This window comes from Bos taurus, chromosome 15 (genome assembly GCF_002263795.3).
Source record: "Bos taurus isolate L1 Dominette 01449 registration number 42190680 breed Hereford chromosome 15, ARS-UCD2.0, whole genome shotgun sequence".
NCBI classification, from domain to species: Eukaryota; Metazoa; Chordata; class Mammalia; order Artiodactyla; family Bovidae; genus Bos; species Bos taurus.
The window spans coordinates 34,931,047-34,957,890 of NC_037342.1; the positions used below are offsets into that span (position 1 = coordinate 34,931,047).

Below are 26,844 nucleotides of genomic sequence, written 5' to 3' on the forward strand. Positions count from 1 at the left end.
TGTCACCCCATTCTCGTTCCCTTTGTCCCTGGTGATGTATACATTTTTTTTAACTCCATTACCAACATTTCATTGTGATTGCTAGAGGAAAAAATAAAAAAGCATGTGGTTATGTTCTACCTGAGGCCATTTAACCTTTCTAAGTCTCCGTTTTTCTCACAGGTAAAAAGGGGATAATGACACCTTCCTCCGAAGGTCATCAAGAGAATTTAATTATAGACCTGGGCACACTGCCTAGCACTTGGTAGATACACGATAAATATTGGTTTCTTGTCCTTCCTTTCCCCATAATTGAATCAGACACCAGTGATGGACGGCTCATCACCTTCCATCTCCACCCTCAGGCCCTTCCTTGCCACCCACCATCCACGGCTCCCTCTTGGGCTTTTGCAGACCTGCGTGTATCCTTAGCACCTTCTGTGTGCCCACCACAGACAGGAATATGCAGGGAGGAGCTCTGGGCCTCAGTTTGTGGAGCTCTTTCTCCTTAACTGCTAAGGGAGTCTCTCCTCAGGGGCATTTGCAAATGCATAGAATCCAAGTAAAGGAAGACAGTGCTATCACTCACATAGAGTGCTTGCTGCTGCTAAATCGCTTCAGTCGTGTCCGACTCTGTGCGACCCCATAGACGGCAGCCCACCAGGCTCCCCTGTCCCTGGGATTCTCCAGGCAAGAATACTGGAGTGGGTTGCCATTTCCTTCTCCAATGCATGAAGGCAAAAAGTGAAAGTGAAGTAGCTCAGTCCTGTCCGACTCTGAGCAACCCCATGGACTGCAGCCTACTGGGCTCCTCCATCCACGGGATTTTCCAGGCAAGAGTACAGGAGTGGGGTGCCATAGAGTGCTTACTCTGTGCCATTTTCCAGATGAGGAAACTGAACCTCAGGGAAGTTAATTGGCCCACCCAGTAAGAGGTGGAATCAGGACACAAGCCTGACTCCAGAGTCCATGCTCCTAACCACTGTGCTACATTGCCTTGTGACCCCAGAGCCCTTGGCTCAGCATCAAGATGCAGAAGAATTGGGAGCAGCACAGAGAGCGCCAGATGCCTGCAGGAGCCCAGGAGCAATACACACACCCAGAGATTCTACAAAACACTAGGAGGGTGGCAGGGGGACCAGGAACCCAGAGGGGCCCAGGCAGGGGTTGTTACTTATCACTGGGAGCCCTATCCCAGCTCCCAGGAGAATGTTCCACGATGCCAGGAAGTGCCTGTCCTTCCTTTACAGTTGAGACTGTAGCAATTTCCCTTTGACAAGCCCCTGTGGAGTGTGGAAACTCCTCAGAGGGCATTTAGCGCAGAGCATGAGTCACTACAGCAAAGATGCCAGGAGCTGATAGGGGTTCAACACTAACAAGGGGAAGAGGACAAGGTTCTCTGGAGAACTTAGTGCGAGCAGCTCCTCACAGCTGTTGTCTTCATCAGATCTCACTAGAGTCCTGCACGGTGGGTGTTAACTGCCCTCAAGTCACAGAATGACCAAACTCAGGCTCATAAACATTAAGTGACTTTTCCAGGATCACATAGCTAGTGACAAACACTAAGCCCTCTGGACTGTGGATGCTCTTGGCACAGCACCAGGGCATGGATTGAACTTTGAGAGGCTTGGAGCAGAGGAAGAGGATTCAGGTACTGTCCGTTCAGACTAATCCTGCAAACAGCAGTGGGGCCTCACAGGCAAGAAGACTGTTGCCCAAGTGGTCATGTCACTTGTCAAAGGTCACCCAGCCCTTGGAAACCTTCACATCCTAGCCTACCCTTCACAGCCTGGGGATTGAAAAGGGAACCCCACTCTGGTTTCAGGATCTTTTGAGTTAAACTAATCCCTAATGTCAGGCATTGCTTTAGAGGCTTGCTCTTCAACGTATGGTCCCCAGACCTGCAACATTGGCACCTCATGGGAGCTTGTTATTAATAGAAATGCAGAGTCTCAGGTCTAGGATCCTGTGCGAGTTCTCCAGACCTCACAGGGGTCCCTGGTGGATGCCTTTGTCTGGGAAAGGGCAGGCTCATGACCTATATCATGACCTCTGTGAAGGGGACTAGACCCCAGGCCTCCCAGAGCCAGCATGCTCTAACCGAAGGGTAGGGTTTGGACTAAGCAGAGTTGGATTCGGGTCATGGATCTTTGGGCAGACCACTTCCCTCCATCCAACCCTTGGCCTCAAATTCCTCATCTGCAAAATTGGAAAAATGACCCTCCCCCTCCTTTCTCCCAAGGATGCTCTGAGATTGAAAGACATCATTATACCAAAGTGTTTTATAAATAGCAAAACTCCAGCTGAATGTTCCCTCCCCTCTGCACACTAGAAGCCCTGATCCTCTTCTCACTTTCTCTGGCTGCCAGGCCTGGCCTGGGACTCCCAGCTGAGCACTGAGCTCTGCACAGGTGGAAGGACACAGCCCCATGCTGCCAAGTCATGAGACGAGGCAACCAGACATCTTCTCAGCCTAGACCAGCATCAGGAGTGGGCAGAGTGAGGCGCTGGGCCCTTGCAGTCACCTTGGCAAGCAGAACACCCATGAGGCAACCCATAAAAGTCAGGTAACCCATCACAGCTGTGATGGCAGCATCTCAGACACCTAGGAGGGAGACCGCTTCCACTGGGTGAGGCCTGAGCCCTAAACATGGTCAGAAATTTGCAGGGATGAAGGCTAAGAGCTAAACATGGGTTTCCTCTCATGGTCTTCAGCCCATGAGACCTCTAGGGCAGGCTCGGCACCCACCCATTGTGTCCTCTTCAGCACCTCATTTAATTCTCACAACCATTTCTTGAGGTAGCAGGTATTATTATTATTCCCATTTTTCAGATGAAAAGCTGAGCCTCAGAGGAGTGAGGCCCCTTCCTTGTCTAAGGCCACACATTGGTGAAAAGCAGAGGGAGGTAGATACCACTCAGGCTTGGCTTCCCACCCTCCTGTTCTTTCTCAGATTCCTCACTAGTTATAATGCTGTACCTGGGCAGCCCTGGGCTAATGCCTCCCTGCAAGACTGTGTGCGGTTTTCTCTGCCCCTCACTCCACCCTGTGGTCCCTGGTTCTGCCAGCCTTTCAGGGATAGAAACCCAGGGCAACACGGAGACATACCCCTGAGGACAGGCGCATCCTGAGAGGCAGGGCCCGCGGGCTGGCACGCTCAGGTTCAGCAGCTGCTGCTCACACGTCCGCTCTCTGCTCAGCTCAGGGTCGGCATGCAGGTCGCTGCAGTTCACAAAGACCTGGCCCGCTGGGCAGGCAGCAGCTGGAAGAGGAGAGGGTGGTGCTGGCCAGAGCCTGGACCCTCAGAAGGATGCTTGCAACACCTGGGCCTGGGGTGGGTTCCTGGGAGGCAGAGGGTGGGGCGGGCAGGGAGACCTGGGGACCTGCATCTGGGGGATACAGGCAGAGATGGGGCTCTGAGGCTTTCTGCTGCCCTGGCTGCCCCTGAGGCATCCCTTGGGTTCCCAGGAGCACACGACTGTGGGCTGGAGTCGGGTGTTGTGCCACAACAGAACAACCACCACTGGTGCCACCACCAGGTGTGTCCTTTCACGGGTACTGCTCCCGGCCTGTCACCTGCATCTCCTTACTTAACCTGCCACAACTCTGCGAGGTATTACTACCCCCCATTTTCCCATATGATGGAGAGAAGCCACTTCTGCTTTCAAAAGACATGATAAAGAAAGAAGAAGCGTCCCAGAGGGACCAGAAGCAGAGCCAGGAAGCGGACAGCCACGCAGTGTGACAAAGTGGCTGGGAACGTTTAACAGCAGGAAAGTCAACTTCCCGTTCACCTGTATTTCTGTGACATATACCCACTCTCTCTCCAAAGCCTTCAGTCAAGTCGGCCTTGTACACTTATACCATGCGAGTGATCTTTCTTAGGGAGATCAATAAAATGGGGCAAGCCTGGGATGGAACAGAGAGAAAGGGATAGACACAGGAGATGAGATAAAAGTCCCAAAGAGAAGAAACCTGAGGACAGGAACTACAAAAAGAAGCACTTTCAGGGATACACAGGAAATGTGGGAAGAACGAAGGCATCCAGGTTATACAGCAAGAGAGGAAGTGAAGGCTCAGAGCGGTGAAGTGAGCTCCTCAGGGCTGCACAGGTGGTGAGGGCTGGGCAGGATGTGGAGCCGGGGTATCTGAGTCTAGGGGCCCTGCTCTTAGCCACCTGCCATGTGATTGCTCTCTGATATTCTCTGTGCTGGTCTTCACACTTAGCAGCATCCTCTGCCCTCCAAGGCCCTCTCTGAGGGTTCCAGCTCCCTGCCCATCCAAGACACTCACCGGCCAATCCACCACTGTGTCATCCAGCATCCCCACCCCAACTTCCACTGCCTGTGAGGGTCTCAAAGACCCAGCCTATCCTCCCCACTGCTGTGACCCCCACATCCCACATGGGCTGGATACAGAGTCAGCCTCAGCAGACACGTGATGGTTCAGATGGAGGAAATCCAGGAGCCAGGGGAGGTCAGGACTGCCCAGATATCCCAGCTGGTCACCCCTGAGGGAGACAGAGTCTCGGCATCTCCTTGACAAGCAGGAGGGACAGCCTCTAGAGTGGAGCTGAGGTTGGGACAGGATCTCACAACGCCACGCTCTAAGCTGCAGCCTTTCCCGAGAGGACAAGGACTACAGTGGTTTGGCATGAGACCTGGGGCGGGCTCTTCTTGTCCTGGCCTGTCCTCAAGCTCCCAACCTTCGTCTCCCCCATCCCACCACCATGAAGGAGCCCCTTCCCTCCCAATCCCCCTTACCCGGGGCTCCGCTATCACAGCTCATGACTCCATCTTTGCAGTGGCTGCAGAGAGAGAGAGAAGCACTGGAGTCAGCCCATCTAGTCACTGCAGGGCCCAGAGACCCTGAGTCACTGCACTCAGGTCACTGCGGAGCTCAGACAGACATCCCGCTGCTGTCTCTCGCTCCCTGAGCAGAGAGGGAGGCTGTCACTTCATGGAAAGTCCCACCCAGCTGCATTTTCTTTAGTCAGCAACTTCCATTTAAAGACAGGAATAATAATGCCGCTAGAAAGCTCACCAGTGGCCCAGAGTTGGGACATCGCTGTCTCCAGGGGGATAATCCATTCCTTGGAAGTGGCAGGAGCAGTGGTTCCTATAAAAGCCGGGAACGGAGAAAGGTGAGGTGACTCCGGAGTCAGGGCAGGGACCACCGAGGACAGGGACCCCGCCCTGCAGCCAGCCAGGGGCTTTCACACCCAGCATCTGCTCTGAAGCTCAGTGCCTATACCACACGGGTGGTTAAAATATTTTGAACATCAGGCTAGGCCCCCCTTTCTCTTCCTTACAGGGGATCTGTAAAGTGGGGATCCTTACGTGACCCTTCTCATAGGTTCCTCTTTGTAGGTCATTTGAGGGCAAAGACTGTGTTTCCTCCTCCCATACCTCAAACAGCTGGTTACAGCCAAGTGCAGGCTTTGGAGCAGAGCAGTTGAAGGCTGGACAGGTTGTCTGTACTCATCCAACCCCAGTGTTCCTCACCATCTTCTCCCTCCCTAACTCCTCCTCCATCCCACATAACCCTCACAGGCTCCCCTCGCTCACAACACTCAACCTCAAGGGGTGGGGGCACGGCACACATCTGGATCTCAAGCGAGGACTCCAGCTCAGAAACGGCTCTGAGTGAATCAAATATGTCCCCCATCATTCATGTTGATGTCCCCACATTCAGTTGAATGTGATACCATTTTACAAATTAAAAAAAAAAAAAAAACAGGCCTGGAGGGGACCAGGGGTCTTGCCAGTCAACCCTGAGATCTTGTGAGGTCACCACCTCCCAACTGCCCCTTCCACTCTGCCCTCCAGCCACATGGAGAACGCCCACAGCCAGGTCTCAGGGTGCTCCCCGAGTCCCCTTCGCCTGGAGTACTCCTTCCTCAAATCTCCGCTCACATGCCACTCCTCAGAAAGGCCTTCCTCCTAGGTTCACCTCATGTGACAAAAGAGCAACCCCCCCCTCCCCAGGATTCCCTGGGCTCGCTCAGCTGTATTTGGCGATGTAGCTCTTGTTACCACCAGATCCGTTAAGTTTCTGTTTATTTGCTTATTTTATCTGTCTCACCACCTAGAATATGAGCTCTTGTGAAGTCAGGATTCTGTTTTGCTTGTTGCTGAATTGTCTAGAAATGCCTGGAACATACCAGATCAATCAAGATGTGTGGAAGGAGAGGGGAGATGAGGGCAGAGACCCTCTCGGCTCTGTGGGGTTGTCCTGTCTTGTGGCAAAGTCAGACTGGACCCAAGAGCCAGAGTTGGGGAGAGAGGCCTGGGTGGGAAGTGGGGAGGGTGTCCGATAAGCCCAGCTTATCCTCCAAGGCCTGCCCTGTGACTGAGGTGAAGTAGGCACAGGAGAGGCCCAGGTAGGTACCCAGTTTCATATGCTCTGGAGACCCCCAGCTTCACTACCCCCTGACACAGAGCTCAAGCCAGCCTCCTCACCTGGGGACACAGAGGTCAGCCTGGGTGTCCAGATAGGTGTCTGGTGGGCAGGCACAGCCCTCCACACACTCGTCCCCTCTGAGGTCACTGCCACCATCGACCCCACAGGCCTCAGGGCCAGCCAGGTCCTGGCAGGTCTGTCCACACGGAGCCACACACGGGCTGTATTCCTTGGTGGCCTCACAGGACAGCGCTGTAGTGAGAAATGTGACCGTGCTTTGCCTCCCTCGCACACCCACAAGTTTGTGGAGTGGGGTCACCATCATAAAGAAGAGAACCAAGAGCCAGAGAAGTTAAGACAGTCGCCCAAGGTCACACAGCAGGTCAAGGTTACAGCTGGGATTTGAACCCAGTCTGCCTCCCACTGTCCCAGAAAGGCAAAGCCACAGAGGTAGATCCCATCTCCCAAGTTCAGCCTGGACCCTATCATTGGCATTTCCTTCTCTCTGCAGGGCATTCCTCTTAGGTAGTGATTTTGTGGGGGGAGTGGAGGTCGTCCCCTGATAGTCTTGCACTCACCCCATCACTCACACATAGACACACGTACACAGGTGTGTAAATACACACACACACTCTGCCTCTCTCACTTCCACGGGCTGTGAAGATCAACTGTGCTCCCTCCAGCATCCTCTCAGGGCCCTTGACTTGGGGCTGCCCTCTCTTTACCTGGCCACCAGCCCACTCCCTGCGGTCTCCCACAGCCAGTCAGGGGGTGGGGGCAGGTGGAAACTCAGATCTGGAGCTCCGGCTCCTCCAGTGCCCTCACAGGGGCACACAAGCATGGGACACACAAGCATGGGGTGCTCACCACAGCCTGGCAGGCGGGCACGGAAGTCAACGGGGAGCCCATGGCGCTGACACAGGTGGGCGTAGTGAGCCAATGTGGCACACAGGCAGGGCTGCCCACAACGGCAGGCATCTCGGCGGCACTGCTCAAAGTAGGGCACGGGGCTCAGGTACGCGGAGCAGGGCGCAAACAGCTCCCCCGTGAGCACGCTGCAGGCCTGCAGGGCAAAGGAGGCTGGAGACAGACGAATGGGCGAGGGTCAGGGGTCTGATTTGCCTGGTGCTCTGGGCCCCAGCTTCTCCCTCCCTCCCCACAGCTGCGGGGACTGTACACAGGAGTGTGTGTGCATGTGTGTATGTGTATATATGTGCAGTATGTATGTGCGTGAACATGTGCAGGCATTCATGCAATGCATTCCTCATGTCAGGAGTCACAGGAGTGGACAAAACAGGAAACAGGCAAAAGTCCCTGCTCTCGTGTAGCAGACATTCTGGGTTGGGGAGACCGTCCCTAAACAAACAGTAAATTCAAGGTGAAGAATCTAAGGAGAGAAAGTTGAGAAGGAAAATGGGGATTGCAAGGTGGTGGCAGAGGGGAATTGTGATTTTAAACCCAGTGGTTTGGAAGGCCTCAGTGGAAAGATGTTGTTAGACTAAAACCTTGAAAGAGGTAGAGAGTCAGGCATGTGTTTATGAAGAAAGAACATTCCAGAAGAATGGAACAGCAAGTGCAAAGAGCTGGAGAGGAGACAGACCAGGCTGGGTCAGAAGAAAGCAAGGAGGCCAGTGCTGCTGAGCTAGGTGGAGGGTGGGTGTGGGGAGGAGGTGAGATAAGGGAGATGGGAGGAGAGTGCAGGGCCTGGCGGGGCCGCTGTGAGGACCTGGACTTTTGCCCTGAGATGGGGAAGCCAGTACAGATGTGTGTGCAGGTGACAGGGTAGAACGTGAAGTTTGCTTCTGCCTGATCCTCACCAGAAGGGAAGGCCCATCCCCTCCCCACAGCTCCTCCTTTCTGATCACTCCTACCCAACGTGGGCAACATCCTCATGCCCAGGCTCCCATCTCATCTCTCTCAAACCAATCCTACCCACCTGCACCCCGACCCCAACCACCTCACCGGCTTGCAGATGCACATCGCAGGGGTCCAGCCGGGAGCCAGAGACCAGCGGGGAGCAGGCAGACAGCGTTTTCCAAGAATTGCCAAAAAGCTGTGGAGTGCTCTCAGGCACACCCACTGGGGACCTGCAGCCATGGTAGAGCCACATTCACACACTGGCCCATGCACACCCAAGTGAACACACAGCATACACCCAGGTAAGCATCCACCTGCTCATGTACACATGCGTGTGCACACACACACAGAGGCAAGCATAAAGCATGAGCACCCATATTCCGATGCATGCGTACCCTCCCAAATATATAACATTCACAGGTTCACATATACCACCTGCACACACACACACACACACAGCACAAATATATACAGACACGCAAACAAAAAGGAGATCTATGCAGACACATTCAAACACATACAATTACAAATGTGCAGGCATACATATACGCATCACATTTAACAGGCTCCATATGGGTTTGAGGCCATACACTAGCTCACACTCCCTACCCACCCTTGGGTCTTCATGTCAGAAAGAGAGAAACAGGGACACCAAGAACCAAACTTCACGGAGTAAGGACTTCCTTCACCCTCCTCCATGGACAGTTCCCCCAGACTCCTTTTCCCTCCCTCTCTCTCCAGGTGGGAAATAGTCACACAAGGGGCAACAAGGGGCAGGAGATACTCAAGTTTCCTAGATATCATCAGTCTCCAAGGGTTACTAAACTGGGTGTAGATGGTACAATGGCCAAAGGTCATAGGTCCGTGAGGGGCAAATTCCGCCTGGCGCCCACCACATACACATTCCTGCTCCAGAACATTGAGAACACAGGTTACACAGAACACCATTTCCACCCAGGATTCACGGCTAGGAGTATGGCAAGCAGCACACACACTAAATAAACATAGTCTGCTCCCCTCATTCTGACCAGGTGTCCTGACACCAGGCAAGGAGCTGTCCACCAGGCAAGGCAGAGTAGGATCCTACATTTTAAAATGTACCTGCATGGAAAAGCTCTCAAGTTTTTTGTATTCTTGATTTTCCAAACAAATTCTCATTTCTGGCTGAAGAAAGACTCTCACGTTTCTTTTTACATCACCCAATGCGTGTAACTTGAAGGACTGACCAGAACCTCCAGCCACCAAGATCAATCATTTGTTTTCCTTTCTGGAAAGTCTGACTTTTTCTGTCCCCTCCCAAGTTCCCAAACTATGTTCATGCCGAGGAGTCATCATTTTAACAAGCTCTTGGGATGACTCTTTGGCACAAGAAAGACTGTGAACTCCTGCCTTAAAGAAACACGTGCTGTGCTTAATCGCTCAGTCCTGTATGGCTCTTTGCGACACCATGGACTGCAGCCCCGCAGTCCATGTCCCCTGTCCATGGGGATTCTCCAGGCAAGAATACTGGAGTGGGTTGCCCTGTCCTTCTCCAGGGGATCTTCCCAACCCAGGGATCAAACCCAGGTGTCCCGCGTTGCAGGCGGCTTAATTGACTGTGCCTCCAGGGAAGCCCAAGAATACTGGAGGGGTAGCCTATCCCTTCTCCAGAGGATCTTCCAGACCCAGGAATCGAATCAGTCTCCTGCATTGCAGGTGGATTCTTTACCAGCTGAGCTACCAGGGAAGCCCTAAAGAAACAAATTTAAATGTAGAGGAATAAACAACCAGTGATGCATATTTTGCACAGTGAGAACCCATGGGGGTTCTGGAGAAATATTAGACAGTGTCCAGGTGCATATCTTCGGAGAAGGCAATGGCACCCCACTCTAGTACTCTTGCCTGGAAAATCCCATGGGTGGAGGAGCCTGGTAGGCTGCAGTCCATGGGGTCGCTAAGAGTCGGACACGACTGAGCGACTTCACTTTCACTTTTCACTTTTCACTTTCAAGCATTGGAGAAGGAAATGGCAACCCACTCCAGTGTTCTTGCCTGGAGAATCCCAGGGACAGGGAGCCTGGTGGGCTGCTGTCTATGGGGTCGCACAGAGTCGGACACGACTGAAGTGATTTAGCAGCAGGTGCATATCTTAAGGGCCCCGCCTCCCCCTCTCCTTCCGGTTCCGGGGCCCAGGGCACATACAGGAAATCGTCCTGCGTGTTGCCGTTGAAGGTGCCGCAGAGGCCCACGGTGTCCTCCACCCATCGCTGGTCCACCTGCAGGTAGAGCCGCAGTCCTTCGCGGTCGTAGAGCACCCGCACACCCACATTGGTCCTCACACGCAGGAACACCGAGGACAGCCTCCGGATCTCAAAGGCGTCTAGGCACAGAAGGAGAAGGGATGTAGGAAGTTCGGACAAGATCACCCCATCCACCGCCATCACCTGCATAGCCCACACTCACCCCATACCCAGCCCAGTCTTCACACACAGTCAAGCTCTGCCACAAAGAAGTGAAGCTCTGGGTTGGTTTGGGGAGCTCTGAAGAAATCCTGGTCAATGATGAAATCAGGACCCAGGGATAAGCTACCGGAGCAGCCCCAGATGAGAAATTTCTTGCCTCCCTAAGCAATTGGTATGTTTCCTTCTCTAGCAAAAAAGAATTCTGTAACTACCCGTTTTTGGTTTGTTTTTTTCACAGTGGCCACCAGGAAGTTGAAAATATGATTTCAGATTCAATTGTAGTAATTTTAAAATTTAGATTTAGTTGTAGTGAATTTCACATCTTTTGTGACTTGCTTTGTTTTTAAACCTCTTTACACCCCTTGTATCTTCACTCTTCTCAGCCTTGAGCCCTTACTCTTTATTTTTTCTTTTTAGTTTTTTTGATGCTATTTTATTTCCTAATCATTCTGCCATTTTTGTTAGATTTTGTGGTTCCTACAAGCTATCACAAAGTCCTTGTGAAATCAGAAAGGATAATAATAGAGTGGAAATGGAAGCTGCTGCTGCTAAGTCACTTCAGTCATGTCCGACTCTGTGCGACCCCATAGACAGCAGCCCACCAGGCTCCCCGTCCCTGGGATTCTCCAGGCAAGAACACTGGAGTGGGTTGCCATTTCCTTCTCCAATGCATGAAAGTGAAAAGTGAAATTGAAGTTGCTCAGTTGTGTCCAACTCTTAGGGACCCCATGGACTGCAGCTTACCAGGCTCCTCCACCCATGGGATTTTCCAGGCAAGAGTACTAGACTGGGGTGTCATTGCCTTCTCCGGGAGATGGAAGAGAGCTCCATTAATATCCTTAAGTTAGGAGAAGCCATCATACTGCCATGAAACACACTTCAGTGGGGACAGAGACAATTCTACAAGTCCAGAGTCCATGTTCCTGGGACCAAGGTGTCCCCTGGCCTGATTCACCCAGTACTAGAATGTGAGCTCCTGCCCATATATCAGTGCTTTGCCAGAAGAGCCTGCGCTGCTAACTTTCAGCCAGCTCTTGTCCACCAGGGCCATACCGTCTGTGTAGGGTGGGGTGACCTTGTACTGGTCAAACAGAAGAACATCCCCTGCTTGGGTCAAGGTCACCTGCCTCCGAGGGTCCTGATGCAGAATCACTGACACTGACTGGACACAGACTCCGTCCTGGTTCTAGTGAGAGAGGAAGGCCAAATGGGAAGGATTAGTCTGTCTCCCTGCTGATCCCAACAGAGCCCTCCAAGGCAGGGATGTCAGCACAGTTTGAGGCCAGGGGCAGGCTCCTCACAGTGTCAGAGACCCAAGGGACATTAGGGGTCCTCTAACCAAATGCTCTGATCTGGGGAATGAGAAGGCAGAGGCCCAGGCTGGAGAAGGTTAGTGGCAGAACTAGGATACTACAAATAAAAATGGTAGTCAACCCTCAGGCCATGACACAGAGCAGAGCTGGGCCCCAGATGGCTCAGAGTCCAGTCTCTGAAACACTGGCCTCCCCCACTTGACTGCAACCCAGGATTTAATTTCGTCCTTTTATTGGTGTTTGTGTAGCTCTTTCCATGTGTCACACCCTGCGGAATATCAAGCTCCACTCATAAGCAGTCAGGAAATGAGCTAATATTCTCTGGGCCTCAGGGTCTCATCCCCGAAATGGGCAGTACACATTGGGTCCATTTATACTCCCCTTCCACACAATCATACATGATGAAAGTGATAGAGATAGTCCCTGACCTCATGAAGAATACACACTCGTGAGGGATACAGATTTTAAATAAGGGATTACAAAGTTGGTTAATTATTGTGATCAGTGCTGAAAACAGGTATAGGGTGCTAACGAGACTTAGCCTGCAGAGATAGGAAGGGACATCTTGGCGAATGATAATAATAGTGTAAAAATAATCACAACAATAATATAACACATAGTAATACTATTGATACAATATTATTATAGGGCTTCCCCGGTGGCTCAGTGGTAAAGAATCCGCCTGCCAATGCAGGAGACAAGTGTTTGATTCCTGGTCCGGGAAGACCCCACGTGCATAGAGCAACTGAGTCCATGCCCCACAACTATTGTGCCTGTGCTCTAGAGCCTGGAAACTGCAACTACTGAAGCCCATGTATTCTAGGGCCTGTGCACAGCAACAAGAGAAGCCACTGCAATGAGAAGCCTGTGCACCACAACTACAGAGTAGCCCCTGCTCACAGCAACTAGAGAAAAAGCCCGTGCATGCAGCAATGAAGACCCAGCACAGCCAAACATTAAAAAAAAAAAAAAAAATGCTCTAAGTCTACAAACAGTAAACGCTGGAGAGGGTGTAAGAAAAGGGAGCCCTCCTACACTGTTAGTGGGAATGTAAACTGATAAACCACTATGGAGAACAGTATGAAGTTTCCTTACAAAAACTAAAAATAGAACTACCATACGATCCAGCCATCCCACTCATGGGCACAACCTGGGAGAAAACCATAATTTGAAAAGATACAAGCCTGTCAATGTTCATTGCAGCACTATTTACAATAGCCAGGACAAGGAAGCAATATAAGTGTCCACTGACAGAGGAATGGATAAAGAAGATGTAATACATATATACAAGGAATATTACTCAGTCATAAAAAGAATGAAATAATGCAAGTTTCAGCAACACTGGATGGACCTAGAGATTATCATTCTAAGTGAAGTCAGACAGTGAAAGACAAATATGATATCACTCATACGTGGAATCTAATTTTTAAAATATTATATAAATGAACTTAATTACAAAACAGAAACAGACTTTGAAAACAAGCTTATGGTTAGCCAAGAGGAAATGTGGCATAGAAGGAGGGATATATTAGGATCTTGGGATTAATATACACACACTACTGCATATAAAATAGTTAACCAACAAGGACGTACTGTGTAGCACAGGGAACTCTACTCAGTAATCTGTAATAACCTATATGGGAAAGGTATCTGAAAAAGAATGAATATATGTATATGTATAACTGGATCAGTATGCTGTACACCTGAACCTATCATAACATTGTATATCAACTATATTCCAGTAAAATTTAGAAAACAAAACCAGAAAGAATGACTCACTTTGCTGTACAGCAGAAATTAACACAACATTGTAAATCAAATGTATTTCAATAAATTAAAAAAAAAACAACAACAACAACAGCCAGGACAGGGAAGTGACTCAGCCAACAGATGTTCTGGAGCCAGAACCCAGTTTGCTGTCCCCTGGCTCTGCCCAGAAACAACAGACAGCAGGGTGGGGCTGTGGGAGGCCCTGAGGCCGTGCCCTAAAGCCCCAGCCTCTCTAGGGGGCGGCAGTCAGGGGCGGCTGGCTGGCTGGAGCCTGGGGTCCCAGCCCTTAAACTTACCAGGCCACATGGGGCATTCTGCAGCATCACTGTGAATGTGCCCGAGGAGCGGCTCTTGGCCAGGATGTACTGACACGTGGCGGGGAATGTGTAGCGGCGGCCGTCGAAGGTCGTGAAGTGGATGTCACCAGTCACTGAACACTCAGCTGAGGGGCAGAGAGAGGCAGCTGACCAGGGGGCCTGCCCCACAGGGAGTGCCTCTGCCCTGCGGCTCTGAGCACCCAGAGGAGACGGCACCCTGTCCTTAGGAATCGGGGGTGCCTGGAGCCCTGGCCCTCCCTTTGAGAGCCCCAGTCACTGGGGAGAAGCCCCCCAGGTCTGTCTGAAGGGAGACGCAGCTCTCCTCTCCTCTCCCTCTAACTGGAGACCAGGCCCTGAGCATGGAGGCCAGTCTTGGTCCAAGCCCCCTACACTCAGGAGGGACCCCATGAAAAACCCTCCCTGCCAGGGCAGAACAAAACCCTTCATCAGTCTGAGCAGTTCTGAGAACACAAAGAGGGGCAGGCGCAGCCAATGGAACTGAGTGAGTGCCCCACCCCAGCTGCAGGCCTGGCCCTCTGAGCTCCCCGGCCCGAAAAGCTGAGGGGCTGAGAGAAGGGGTGGAGTCCAAGTGGGGCCAGACGTACCTGGGCAGACAGACGTGCTGCACACCCACCTGCCCGCAGTGCATGTGCTGAAACACAGAGACCAAGGGAGTAGGGACTCACCCCTGCAGGGCTAGGATAGATGCTCGAGGGCTGCAGAGCTCCTTCCCAGCCCTCAGTCTTCCCAGCTCTAAAATGGGTGGTGGAGAGTCCACCCACAGAGTGGATCTGATGAGATCTGTGACTCAGAGGTGCTGAGTGAGTGCCCCAGGTGATCAGGCTCCTAGAGGGGTGGAGGGGTAGTCCTGATGGAAAGCCCCAGAAGTCACCGTTCCCCTCCCCAGCAGTAGACACAGACCAAGAATTGCAGTCTTCTTTCACCACAGAGCCAGTCGGGTACAGGGTCCCATGGAACTCACAGGGACACTCAGCCGGTGCCACACAGCCCCCATCCTCGAAGATCAGCCCTAGGGTGACAGCAAAGGCCCACTTAACTCACCTCCACTCCTGTTTACAAACCTTTCATAGCGCTCCAGGGCCTGTGATAAAAATCAACTCATCCACACTCTTTCACCACCCAGCTCATTTTCAAACTTTCTCCTATATAAATGCATGGCTCAGGCCAGATCTGAGTCCCCTTTGAGCAAATAATCCCACCTCCAGACCTTTGCTCTGAGAACCGACTCACCCCACACAAAGTGCATGCTGACTAGCTTCTTCTCTCCATCTCTCAGAAGCCTGTCACTGTATCTAGAATCAACTAAGGGGCCACCTCCTCCAGGAAGCCTTCCCTGATAATCTCTCCCCACAAATGAATTCCTGTATCTTTTCTTGTTTGAACTCCTGAGCTGGTCCTCACCATATTATGCCTCAGACTGGAGTTATATGTGTAAGTGTCATCACTGCAACCAGACTCAGATTCCTAAAGTCAACAACTGTATCTTTATATTTTTTTATCTCATCCTCACCAAGCAAGCTCTGCACCATTAGATGTGCTGCAGATTTATACACCATGAAAAACAGTACACAGATGGAAGTTTAAACAAATACATGTGTGATAAATGAATAAATGAATGACTGAATACCTTGTCCCCATCTACACACCTTAAAAAGCTCAGTCTCAATGAAACTAAATATCCTGATGAATCTTCAAGAGCTACGGCTCTGCCCCTACCCTTACCTCCCTTAAGCCATTCATTCACTCATTCATGTATTGTTTGTTCCTTCCTTCCTTCGTTCTACAAACAGACGTGCTCTGACCCCTGGCTTCACGCTCATCTATGCCAGGCCAGAGAAATGCTGCCAGGCACCCAATGAACCACTAGCATACCGTCAGGGCAGTAGCAGCCGTCCACACAGGCTATCTCGCTGTCCACACAGGATGCCCGCGGCTGGCAGGAGGCCGGGCAGCAGGCGACGCACTCGTTGTAGACAAAGGCCTTCTCCTTGCAGAGCACCGCTTGGAAGGAAGGCAGCATAGTACAGCCTGTCTGCTCCCTTCTGGCCCCAGTTCTGCCAGGACCCAACCAGGGCCTACCCAAGCCCTGGGGGCGGGGGGTGGGGGGCGGGTAGGAGGGCTTTCTTGGTCCCAGTGTGAGCACCGGGTGACCAGGAAATTAGTGAGAGCCTGGGAGACCCTAAGAGCCACTTTCATTGCGCTTGGTGGCCCCAGGTCAGTCCCTCCCTCTCTGGGCCTCAGTTTTCCCATCTGTCTCATGGGGATGGAACCTCAGGGCTTAACACTCCTGATCACTGTGGTTCTCAGCAGGACAGGACATTGACTTGAGGCCTGGGAATGCCACCCACAGCCCCAGGACAGAGCTTGTCTGTATCCCTCCCTGCCCACAATCAGGCTGCACCTACTGCATGACTGGAGCTGGTTCCTCCACCCCTGCAGCGGCCGACCTGCCTGGGCACATGCCCGGGCATACTCTGCCAGTGCCCGGCACCATGTGGCTTCATCGCCTGCTGATCTGTGCAGGGAAGCCGAGGATATAAGATTCAACCTGCAGCCAGCCCCCCAGCACCCAATGGAGTCTGCCAGGGCTCAGACTCTACAGCTGGGAAAGGTAGCCAGGGGAGGCAGCTAGGCAGACCCCTAGACTGGAGGTCGGAAGATCTGGGCTCTCGTCTCAGCACTGCCCCTGACTGATGAGACCCGGGGGTGGTCAGGCCCCATTTATGGGCTTTGATTGAATGAGGACAGTCTGTCCCACCCATGCAAATACATAAGCATTTCAGAACTTTGTGAAGCATATCTGTTACTGCCTGGGATCATCAAGCTCAGTGGCCCACGTGCTGAGCCCCCGCCCACTACTGGGAGAGGTCTCCCCACAGCCCAGTACCACCCTCGCTCCTGGGTCCCCACTCACTGGCAGAGATCGCTGGTACAGCTGGCCATGAAGGGCAGAGGGCTGACGTAGGCATGGCAGGTGTCAAAGGGGGGTCGCAGCAGTGCCTCACAGCGGTCATACACACCCTGGGGTGTGGGCCAGGAGCCAGAGCTGGAGGCTGGCAGGGCCACACGCGGCCCTCTGACTTCACCCGTCCCATGCAGCACCCCAACTTGGGCCCAGGAGAGAGAAAGAGGAGGATGGAGAGGAGACGGAAGGGGTGTGGACACCAACAACCTTGGTCCCCTGCAGCCAGTGACTTTCCAAGAAGTATACAGGAAACCAGCCTAAGCCAGACACTAGGTGGGGTTAGGGGGCCAGAGTTGGGGGGTCAGCCCAGGAGCCACACCTGCATGGTTCCCGGGGTCTGCTGCAGGCATGGAGGGCGGGGCAGGGAGGAGGTCGTGGGACCTGGAGGCTGGTTGGGGGCCTGCTCCTGCCAGCTGTGCACGAACTCCGCCACATCATCCGTCAGCTTCCCTGTAGGGCAGAACAAACATGACCGCAGGTGGGGGCCACAGGGGAGGCAGGTGGAGCCGAAGAGATGCCAAGAGAAAGGCAGGGCGTTGAAAAACCAGCCTCATGAGCTACCATTCCAGTCTGCATTTCCCTACAGAGCCATTCTCCTGAAAGAGTTGTTTGGTAAGCATAGTCAAGAATGCTCAAGACCCTGAAGGTTCCAGGAAGTGGCTCCCTGCTGCTCTAAACTCAGAAAAGCAACACCATGCCATCGAGAGGGAAGGAACGTATGAGTCTGAACAAGCTCCCATGCGTCTCTGAGCATGAGGTTCCCATGTGTGAACAGGGCAAACCATCCCCTTGTGAATTTATCGCTAGGACTACAAGAGACGCTATGGGTCAAGTGTTCAGTGTGTTGTGGCTGCTCATAGGTGGCACTTTCTCTCTGGCCAGAGTTGCTATGATTTGGTCTAAACTCTTCACTTTAACTTCCTGCCTCTCCAGCTGGAGCCTTTTTCTCCCTGGCTCCCTCTGGCCCCTGCACCCTGCAGTCCCCTCAGCCCCTCCATCCCCTAGACACCTTGCAGGGCCAGCGCCACCTGGCAGTGTCCATTAGATCCTCACGCAACCTAAGTAGAAATTCTCATTACATCTATTTCACAAATGAGGAAACTGAGGTCCAGAGTGGTTAAAACACAGTTGGAAGAGGCCTCTGACCTCCCCCCAGGTCTTTATACCATGACCCCAGGGTTCTGTGCCAAGTTCCTTCCCACTCCTCCCAGCCCAGCCTATCCCCCACCCCGACCAAAACCCCTTTGGCGGCCACCTGGCCTGCGCCTCACCATAGCTGGTCACCAGGTCATCCTGGGGGTCGGCATTGTTGTTCCCACACAGCCCATGGGTCCAGCCTAGGAACTCTGGACTCATTTTAATGTAAACAGCTGAGGTGCCATCCCAGGCAAGCGTGAAGGCCGACTGAAGCCGCACGAGGACATAGCCAGCAAGCAGCTGTAGACGCAGGTTCCCCATCACGTGAGGCAGCTGGAGCCTGCAGGATACAGCCCAGAGCTTCAGGGCGTCCACATCACCTCCACCAGCCCAGGCCCTTCACCAGGGGACCACCATCCTCTACCCGCAGGACCCACCATGTGCACAGGATCAGCCTCACCCCCTGGCCACTGACACCACAGGCTTTAAGGTCCCTATTTTCCTTCCCCCTGACTTCTTGGGTGCTTGGAAGTCCACAGTCAGAAAGGGGTTTCCTTGGTTTTCAGAGTTTTAAAGTTGCTTTTCACAAGTACAATTTCCCTTGCTCTCTGGAATCACAGTGAAGACAATCACGGGATTTTGAGCACTAATAGTGGTAACTTTTTATACAAAAATTATTAACATATATTTTATTGATGGTGTTTCAATAAATAAAGGGCAGTTAGTCAAGCAGAAAGTAATACTTAAAAAATAAAACTGCAATTTCCCTGGCAGGAATAAATCTTAGAGTGACTGAAATTGCCAGTTTATTTTTTTAGACAGGAGTGACGATATAAACAGACATCCACTTTGCTTATATTTTTGGTGGGAAGCAAGAAAGGAGTTGGAAGAGAAAAAGAAAAAGCCAAGAGAGAAGACAAACAGGACATGAAGGAAAGAGTTCAGGGCTCCAGCAATCTTAATATCCTCCCCTGTTTTACTGGCACAGACTCTCTTAGCCGATCTGGAATTTAGCAACATTAACACAGATGAAAATCCGGAGGAAAGCAAAAGGAGTGTCTAACCAGTCAGAGCCAGAACCAAAAGAGCCAGCTACCAAGGCTTCATTCACAGGGAAACACTGTGGATCTTCAGTTCTATACTCAGCACCAGAAAGCTTGGCTACCCCGTTTCCAGGTCTGAAGCAGGAAATGAGAAAGGGGAGAAGGGTCAGTGCAGGAGGGTCCCCCTAACAGCAAGATGAAGTGGCAGGGGACAGCCAAGGAAGGAGAGTCCAGTGAAGAAGAGGTGCAAGAAAGATTTCCGAAAGGACCATAGTCTGGAGCCTTTTGATGTAGGAAGCTGGGACTTCACCCCTTAAATAGTCCCTCAGTCATCCCTGAGGTCCCAACAAGGTAAGTGACAGTCAAATGACCCCATGCCATCATAAAAGGGTGAAAGTGTGCTCAAAGTCTGCTCTGATGAGGTTTGAACTATATAGGATACATTCAGGAAGATTTCCTTTAACTTGTGGAAGCAAAAACCTGTTAATCATGCCTATACAGCTATCTGGGAAACTTCGCTCATTGCCTGAAAATGTATTGTCTGCAAATCCACAGGGCCTGAGAGTTCCAGAAAATCATGAGGGACTCGTCTCTCTGTAAGCCCAGCTGATCTGCCAGTATGTTTCTGCCATAGAGGTGGAGATTCTGTTTGCCCCCAGAAAACAACTCGAGAAGGGCAGATGCTCAGCCATCTCCCACCACCCACACCAGGGAGTAGGGGAGCTCAGGGCAGAAGGTGCTGGAGTTACCTCACGCCTCCACGGGTGACCTCCTTGGCCAGATGGATCTCCTGCTCGCCCGCAAAGAAGAGGCTGACAGACCTGGAGCAGGTGTAGGGGAAGGAGCCGCACTGCGGGTCGTTGTGCACCTGGGGGCGGATTTCAGAGGCCACTGTGCAAGCTCCTGCCACTCACCTGGCCCCAGCTTCGGCTATGGGCCCAGAGGCACCCTGTTGAGCTCCCACTAATGCTGGACTGCTGCCCGCGGCATGCCGAGCACCTGTCCTCTGTCATCTCTCCCGGTCCCCACAGCACCACAGGGAGGTCAGAGCTATCTTTACCTGCACCTCAGAGAGGAGGTGGCTCGTGCTCAGAGAGGTGAACTGACACAGGTGACACGCACACAGCCAGGATTCCAATCCAACTGTGCTGTCTCCCTATTTCTGGACGTTTTTTTGTTTATCCACCCCAGCTTATCCCATCAGATTGAAAGCCCAGTTATACACTCACACCATCTCACACTCATAATGAACACAACACACATCTCAAATAGGTACATCAGAGGGCACTCTCAATGCTCACACTATAAATACACACTCCTACCACCACCCTGGTAGAGGCGGCTTAGCTGTCCCCTACACACACATATCACTCCTGAGTTGCCTGACACATGCGTGTCTCCTCTGCCCCCGCTCAGACAGAACCTACACCTCCAAAGCCACAGCACCCAAGGAAAGCAGGCAGGGGCTCTCAGAGTTTAGGGAAAAGTCTGAAATGTACCTCTGCCAAATGTGAAAATCCATCCCATGAGTGAACAAACCTTCCACTAGATTATTGTTAAACATGGTTAGGCGGGCTGGAGCCATTTCAACTAAAAGTAGGACCTGTCAAAGCCATTCCATAGCCTAAATATTTTTCAAACTTTTGTGACCATGACCCATAGTGAGAAATATATACACATATAAATTAAATAAAACAAAAAGCTTTACAAAATAATATTCACCACTATTAATGTGCAAAGCATTTCTACAACATTTTCTATTTATATTCTCTTTTGTCTTTTTTTTTCACGCTGGTTATGACTTATTAAGGCTTCCCTGGTGGCTCAGAGGTTAAAGTGTCTGCCTGCAATGCGGGAGACCTGGGTTCGATCCCTGGGTCGGGAAGATCCCCTGGAGAAGGAAATGGCAACCCTCTCCAGTATTCTTGCCTGGAGAATCCCATGGACGGAGGAGCCTGGTGGGCTACAGTCCACGGGGTCACAAAGAGTCAGACACGATTGAGTGAGTGACTTGACTTGACTTAACTATGACTTATTACTTTTTCATTTCATAACTCATGAATGTGTGGCACCCCACTGGTCTAGGTAATCATAACAGATTAGTCACTCAGTCATGTCCAACTCTTTTTGACCCCATGAACCGTAGCCCACCAGGTTCCTCTGTCCATGGAATTCTCCAGGCAAGAATACTGAAGTGGGTTGCCATTCCCTTCTCCCGGGGATCTTTCCAACCTAGGAATCAAACCTGGGTCTCGTGCATTGCAGGCGGATTTTTTTTTTTTTTTTTTTTTTACCATCTGAGCCACCATAAAATGATACAGTCATGATGTATGATACCCATGATACTCTGAGGCGAAGAAGGTCAGGGTCCCTGGTCCATCCAGGACCTGGCCCCCAGACAGTCCCTTGGCAGGGCTATGCCTGAGACAGAAGGGGCACACCCAGCTGGCAGAGGGGCGACACTGAGCACCATGCTCTCCCCCATCTCCCAACCCTTCAGCCTAACTCCATGCTGGCCAAGGTGCCCTCCAGCACAGCAGCCTCCCCAGCTAGACCCTTCTCCAGGTAGAGACTATACCTGCAGGTGACTGCCCACTTGACACACAGGGTAAATGTGAAAATCAGATCTGTCTGACCATGAGACTGTGACTCTCACATGTGTTCATACACAAGACAAGCTTTTACTGAGCATTAATCCAGGTACTGGGAACAGCAATGGCAAAGACATGGTCCCTGCCTAGAAAACTTACATCTGAAGAGGAGACCAACCCAGAAACAGATTTTTGTAAGAGAAACACAATGATAAGGTAAGGGTGTGGAACTCTGGTTCCACAGAAAGGAGCCCCTGAGCCCACTCAGGAGGTCAGAGCATGCAAAAAATCTTAGAAGAGGTCACCCTAAGCTGAGTCACTCAGGACCTCTACCATTTCCTCTGTGGCACCACGCTCTTTCTTATCTAAGGTTCATACCATAGCATCCGGTGTTCCTTTGACCTAGAGTGTTCTCCTGTCTGTACCCAACCCTTCACTTGTCCAGCTCTAATTCATTCTTCAAATACCAACGTAAATATCACTTCCTGCAGCAGGAAGCCCTCCCCGATCACCCTCTTTCCCAATAGGCAAGGTTAGGTTTCCATCACATGCTCTTCTAACTGTTTGACATTCTCCTCTATTGCACTCAGTGGCACTTGAAATGATTCATTTGACTTGATGTCTGTTTTCCCATTAGACTGTAAGTTACATGAGGACAGAGACCACATCTGTGGTGTTGTCCACAGGGCCAGCACCAGGCCTTGTGCCAGGAAAAGAGTACAACTATGCACTTAATAAATACTTGGTGAATGAGAGACTAAGTGAGTGAATGGCCAGGGGCACCCAGAAGTGAGTGGATGAGTGAGAACCACGGAGCCTTCAGCTGCCTCGAGGTGCAGAAGCCCTGGGCAGGAGCTGGGAGGGTGAAGGAAAGCGCCAGCCTCTTTAACTCTGCCGAGCAGAGCCCAGGCCAACCAAGCCTTCAGGGCCTAGAGGAACCTTCCCGGACAGGCAGGGGGCAGTGAACACCTCACCTGGACTGAGAAGATCTGCCCCTCAGGTTCATGGTGCCCCACCAGAGTGTAGCTGCCCTTCCCAGACAGGTAGTAGTAGAGGCCATCAAACGTCTCCACGTGATGCTGTCCCCACGCCCGGCAGATGCTGTCTCTCTCAGGGCCGGCATTGTATACTGAGCCAGGGACAAAAAGGGCACCTCTGTGTAGCAGCAGTGGACACTGAGCCCAAGGCTAGTGGGTTCGATGCCCACTCCCTCTAACCCAGACCCCTGAGTCTCAGGTCCACAGATTTTCTTAAACCTGTGGCCCCTCCCAGAGGCAGAATGGAGCCCAGACTCACCCATCTGGCAGCGCAGCCCGGTAGCATTGAAGCGCCTGCAGTCACAGAAGGCCGGGTGCACACATTCGCCCCCGTTGAAGCAGGAGAACAAGTCTGCAAGGGAGACGCAAGGCATCGCCCCATCAAGCTGAGAATGGCAGAAGCCATTGATGCAGCACCTCCGTCACGATGGGACTCCAGGCCCCCACTTCCCAGAGCGACATGGAACTCAGATCCCCATCACAGCGAGCCCCAACTTTCCTCAGGAGCTGGCTTTGATGGGGGCAGGAGCAGGGTGCCTCAGACAGCTGCCCCACCCTCTCCCTAATAGGCTGTGAAGTCTGAGTACTGACCTTCGGTATGTATCAATGGCCCCAGGCCAGCCCCACCTAGGCCTTCAGTTTCCTAAGCTAAAAGTTCTTGGCCACCAGGCAAGGCATCAAAGCTGTGAATACGGCGCATGAGGGGTGAGCAGGAGCCTGCCCAGAGCTTTTCATGGACTGCTCTTCCTCATCGCTCCATAATCTTAGGGGAAGAGTCCGTAGTGTAAACCAAGGAATGCACTTGGAATGTAGTAGAAAGGAAGGCCTCAGAGGATGAGAGGACAAAGCAGAGTGGCATGTGGCAAGGAAGGGAGCCATAATGTGAGAAGAGGGACCACAGACAGAGACCAGGTGAGGGGAGAGGCCACAAAATAGTAGAGAGAGGCTACAGACACAGAGTGATATCCAGGGGGAAAACCACCACTAAATAAGAAGCTCAACCTCACTGGAGTCAGACAGTGTGAAGGGGGACAGCCACAGGGGCATGGTCGTGAGACCAGGACACTCCTCAGGCAGGAAGGAGAAAGCAGAGTAGAGCTGGACGCTGGGGCTGGGGACGGTGGAAAGAGACCCCCTGCAGGGAAAAGAGGTCCCAGGAGGCCCCAAGACAAGCCCCGGGCTTCCCTCACAGGCCTTTCTGCCTCCCACGAGCCCCAGGGAAGGAGGGGCACTTACAAGACGGTGCACATTTGGCCCGATGGAGCCGCCTTTCCCAGGAAGACATGGCCAAGGAGTCCAGGACTTCAGCTTCCTCCTTTTACAGACAGGAGACGGAAAATAATTCAATCAAGGGCTGACCTCAGGGATGGCGGGCTTCCTGGAGGTCACAGCCCTTCCTGTTCACTACCTGGAGGGAGGCAGGCCCTCTGCTGCTGGGTGCCCCAGTTACCCAGCCCACCTCTGAGAAGCCTGGAGGCAGGATTTTCAGGTGGCGTGAGGCCTGGTTTACACCCTCCAGAGTGGCATCTCATTGGCAGGCTGGGGAGGCTTGTAGCCTGAACACAACCCCCTCCCCTCCATGCTCCAGTGTCCCCTGGCCTCTCCTGACTCCCTCCCTAGTAAACCTTTGTATGCTCCACAGCCCAGCACAAAACCCTCTTGTCTGGAGAACAAACACAACACCTCCTCACTACAGAAACCATACGGGCCAGAGCTCAGAAACAAAGGCAGCCCCTCAATCCTGGGCAGGGGAACATCCCCCACCCCAACTCAGCCTTTTGGGCTCTTCTATCAGCAAAAACAATGCCTCACGGATCACAACCCGCCGTTGGAACTCGTCCGAGTCAGAGCTCTCCCCGATACCACACACCTGAGGACCCGCTGAGATCCTGTTTTCCAGACCAGAAGCCCCATCCCATGGTCTCTTGAGATACGAACATCTGAAATCAGGACTTCCCCGAACATCATTTCGCTGTGTTCAGTCCCTCTCAGAACTCCAGCCTGAGGGTCTGAAGCCACCTAGGACCGGGACCCTTGGCACAGTAGGATCCTCATTCTCAGGGCCTAAGTCCTCTCATTGGAACACCTTCTGGGAGTGGGGGCCCAGCCTGGCCCAGGTACAGGGAACACGTGCTCACAGGGCTGACAAGGCATGAACCACACTGAGGGTGTTTGTCTCATGTATTTTCTCCTCACTGTCACCTCTTCATCCCTGGGCTAAATCCCCAGCGTCTCGCAAAGACTAGGAACACAGAAGTATTCAGAACCCTTGGTCCCTGGAGCCCAACCCCAGCTCTTTGTCCCTCCTGTGGGTTGTACTTCTCCATCTCCTGCCTGGCCTGTGCTGCAACGAATCGAGGCCATTTCTGGAGAAGAATTTTAAATCCTTTCCAAATGATTCATCTTCAGTATAGATGGGGAGTTCTTAATCATTTTTATGCCATGAATCCCTCTGACAATCTAGTGACGATTATGGGCCCCTTCTTCAACAGATGTTTCTAAATATGTAAAATAAAACATAATATTATAAAGGATATCAAACATATCGCAATGCAGCGATCAAATATTTTATAAAAATGAGTAATGGTAATATTTGTGCTTTTTTATTAATACATTAAATCACAGGACCAAGCGACAGGCCATACCACTGCCAGCATGCAGGAGCAGTGAGCATAGATGCGATCTGGAGACAGAGACAATTGCAAGCTGAGAGCAAAATACCTGTGATTTCTACTAATGAGAGTCACAGACACTGCTAATATTCTGTGGTCTGTAACATCTAGCAGTAATTAAAGGGGAGACTAAATTTCAGTTCCATTGAGGTTTCCATAAATAACAATGCATTTTTCCCCCCATCCAAGTTCATGGACTTCTGGTCTACACCAGCAATTCTCTGGAGAATGGCTGAGCTCTATAGAGTGAGGCAGCACAGAAATGAAGGGTGGTGAGCTACTGGTCTGAGACCTCCCCTTCCCTTACTTAAGAGGGCATTCCAGGCAGAAGCCTTTGAGGGATCCCCAGGTTCACTTTTTAAGTAGCCTGATTCCTGCCCAGCCTCCTCCAACTCCAGTTGCCTTTAAGGAGGGCCATTCTAACCCCTTGTTTGTTCTAAGGAGTAATGTGAGAAACCTACTGGGGTTGCCTGGTCTGGATGATTCTCCAAGGAAAAGAAGGGGAGGCCTACCCTGGAATCCAACAAGGAAAGAAGCCCTCTAGGGGAATGAAGTGTTTGGGTAGGAGGATCATTACGCCACTAAATTACAGGGATCCCAGGAGTCCAGTGGGGGCATTTACAATGCGGTAGAACATGCTGGAGAAGGAAATGGCAACCCACTCCAGTGTTCTTGCTTGGAGAATCTCAGGGACGGGGGAGCCTGGTGGGCTGCCGTCTATGGGGTCGCACAGAGTCGGACACGACTGAAGCGACTTAGCAGCAGCAGCAGCAGCAGAACATGCTAGCTAGAAGATCTTGCTCTGCCTGTGCCCTGAGGGCCCGGCAAACCATCCACCTGCCTCAGTATCCCCATCCATAAAAAGAATGATGAAAACATTTTAAAAATAAAATAAAAACTAAATAAAAAGAATGACGACATTATCTTTCAGTTCAATCTGGGGCCTGGAGAAATGGGAAAAAAAGATACAAAACCCCCACATAATCCAGACATTCAAAAGTAAGCATGCCTCCTCCTTCCTTGGGATCTTCATATCTATTTCAAAAGGGCAGGTATTTGGGACACATTGTTTTCTATTTTAAAAGATGCTTCCATCCTGCTGGCACAATGAGCTCCCCAGAGCGGATCCCAAGGGCCAGGGTGTGTAAACTGAGGCTCAAGATTCTCTGGGAACCTGATATCGGGTGGGCTGTATTTGTATCATGTTTGTGGTTGTAGAGAGGAGACAGACGCAAGCCAAGACTAGAAAAGGAACCTGAATCACTTGATCCAGAGACCGACCGAAGTTTGGCAAAGAA

At 51.8% G+C, this 26,844-nt stretch overlaps 1 protein-coding gene across 1 annotated transcript in view; it reads right to left on the reverse strand.

Annotated features, from left to right (window-relative positions):
• Positions 1 to 26,844, reverse strand: part of OTOG (otogelin) — an 87,952-nt gene that overhangs the window by 59,585 nt on the left and 1,523 nt on the right. The window contains exons 4-23 of the mRNA NM_001304328.2: positions 24,111 to 24,189; positions 23,134 to 23,226; positions 22,812 to 22,966; positions 19,996 to 20,114; positions 18,338 to 18,543; positions 17,386 to 17,516; positions 17,016 to 17,122; positions 16,507 to 16,616; positions 15,974 to 16,102; positions 15,002 to 15,110; positions 14,686 to 14,732; positions 14,060 to 14,205; positions 11,734 to 11,866; positions 10,421 to 10,598; positions 8,345 to 8,469; positions 7,250 to 7,462; positions 6,442 to 6,634; positions 5,024 to 5,098; positions 4,744 to 4,787; positions 3,089 to 3,242 (exon numbers count right to left, since the gene is read on the reverse strand). Coding sequence (NP_001291257.2) covers positions 3,089 to 3,242; positions 4,744 to 4,787; positions 5,024 to 5,098; positions 6,442 to 6,634; positions 7,250 to 7,462; positions 8,345 to 8,469; positions 10,421 to 10,598; positions 11,734 to 11,866; positions 14,060 to 14,205; positions 14,686 to 14,732; positions 15,002 to 15,110; positions 15,974 to 16,102; positions 16,507 to 16,616; positions 17,016 to 17,122; positions 17,386 to 17,516; positions 18,338 to 18,543; positions 19,996 to 20,114; positions 22,812 to 22,966; positions 23,134 to 23,226; positions 24,111 to 24,189 — 2,546 coding nt within the window. The remainder of the gene's footprint in view (positions 1 to 3,088; positions 3,243 to 4,743; positions 4,788 to 5,023; positions 5,099 to 6,441; positions 6,635 to 7,249; positions 7,463 to 8,344; positions 8,470 to 10,420; positions 10,599 to 11,733; positions 11,867 to 14,059; positions 14,206 to 14,685; positions 14,733 to 15,001; positions 15,111 to 15,973; positions 16,103 to 16,506; positions 16,617 to 17,015; positions 17,123 to 17,385; positions 17,517 to 18,337; positions 18,544 to 19,995; positions 20,115 to 22,811; positions 22,967 to 23,133; positions 23,227 to 24,110; positions 24,190 to 26,844) is intronic.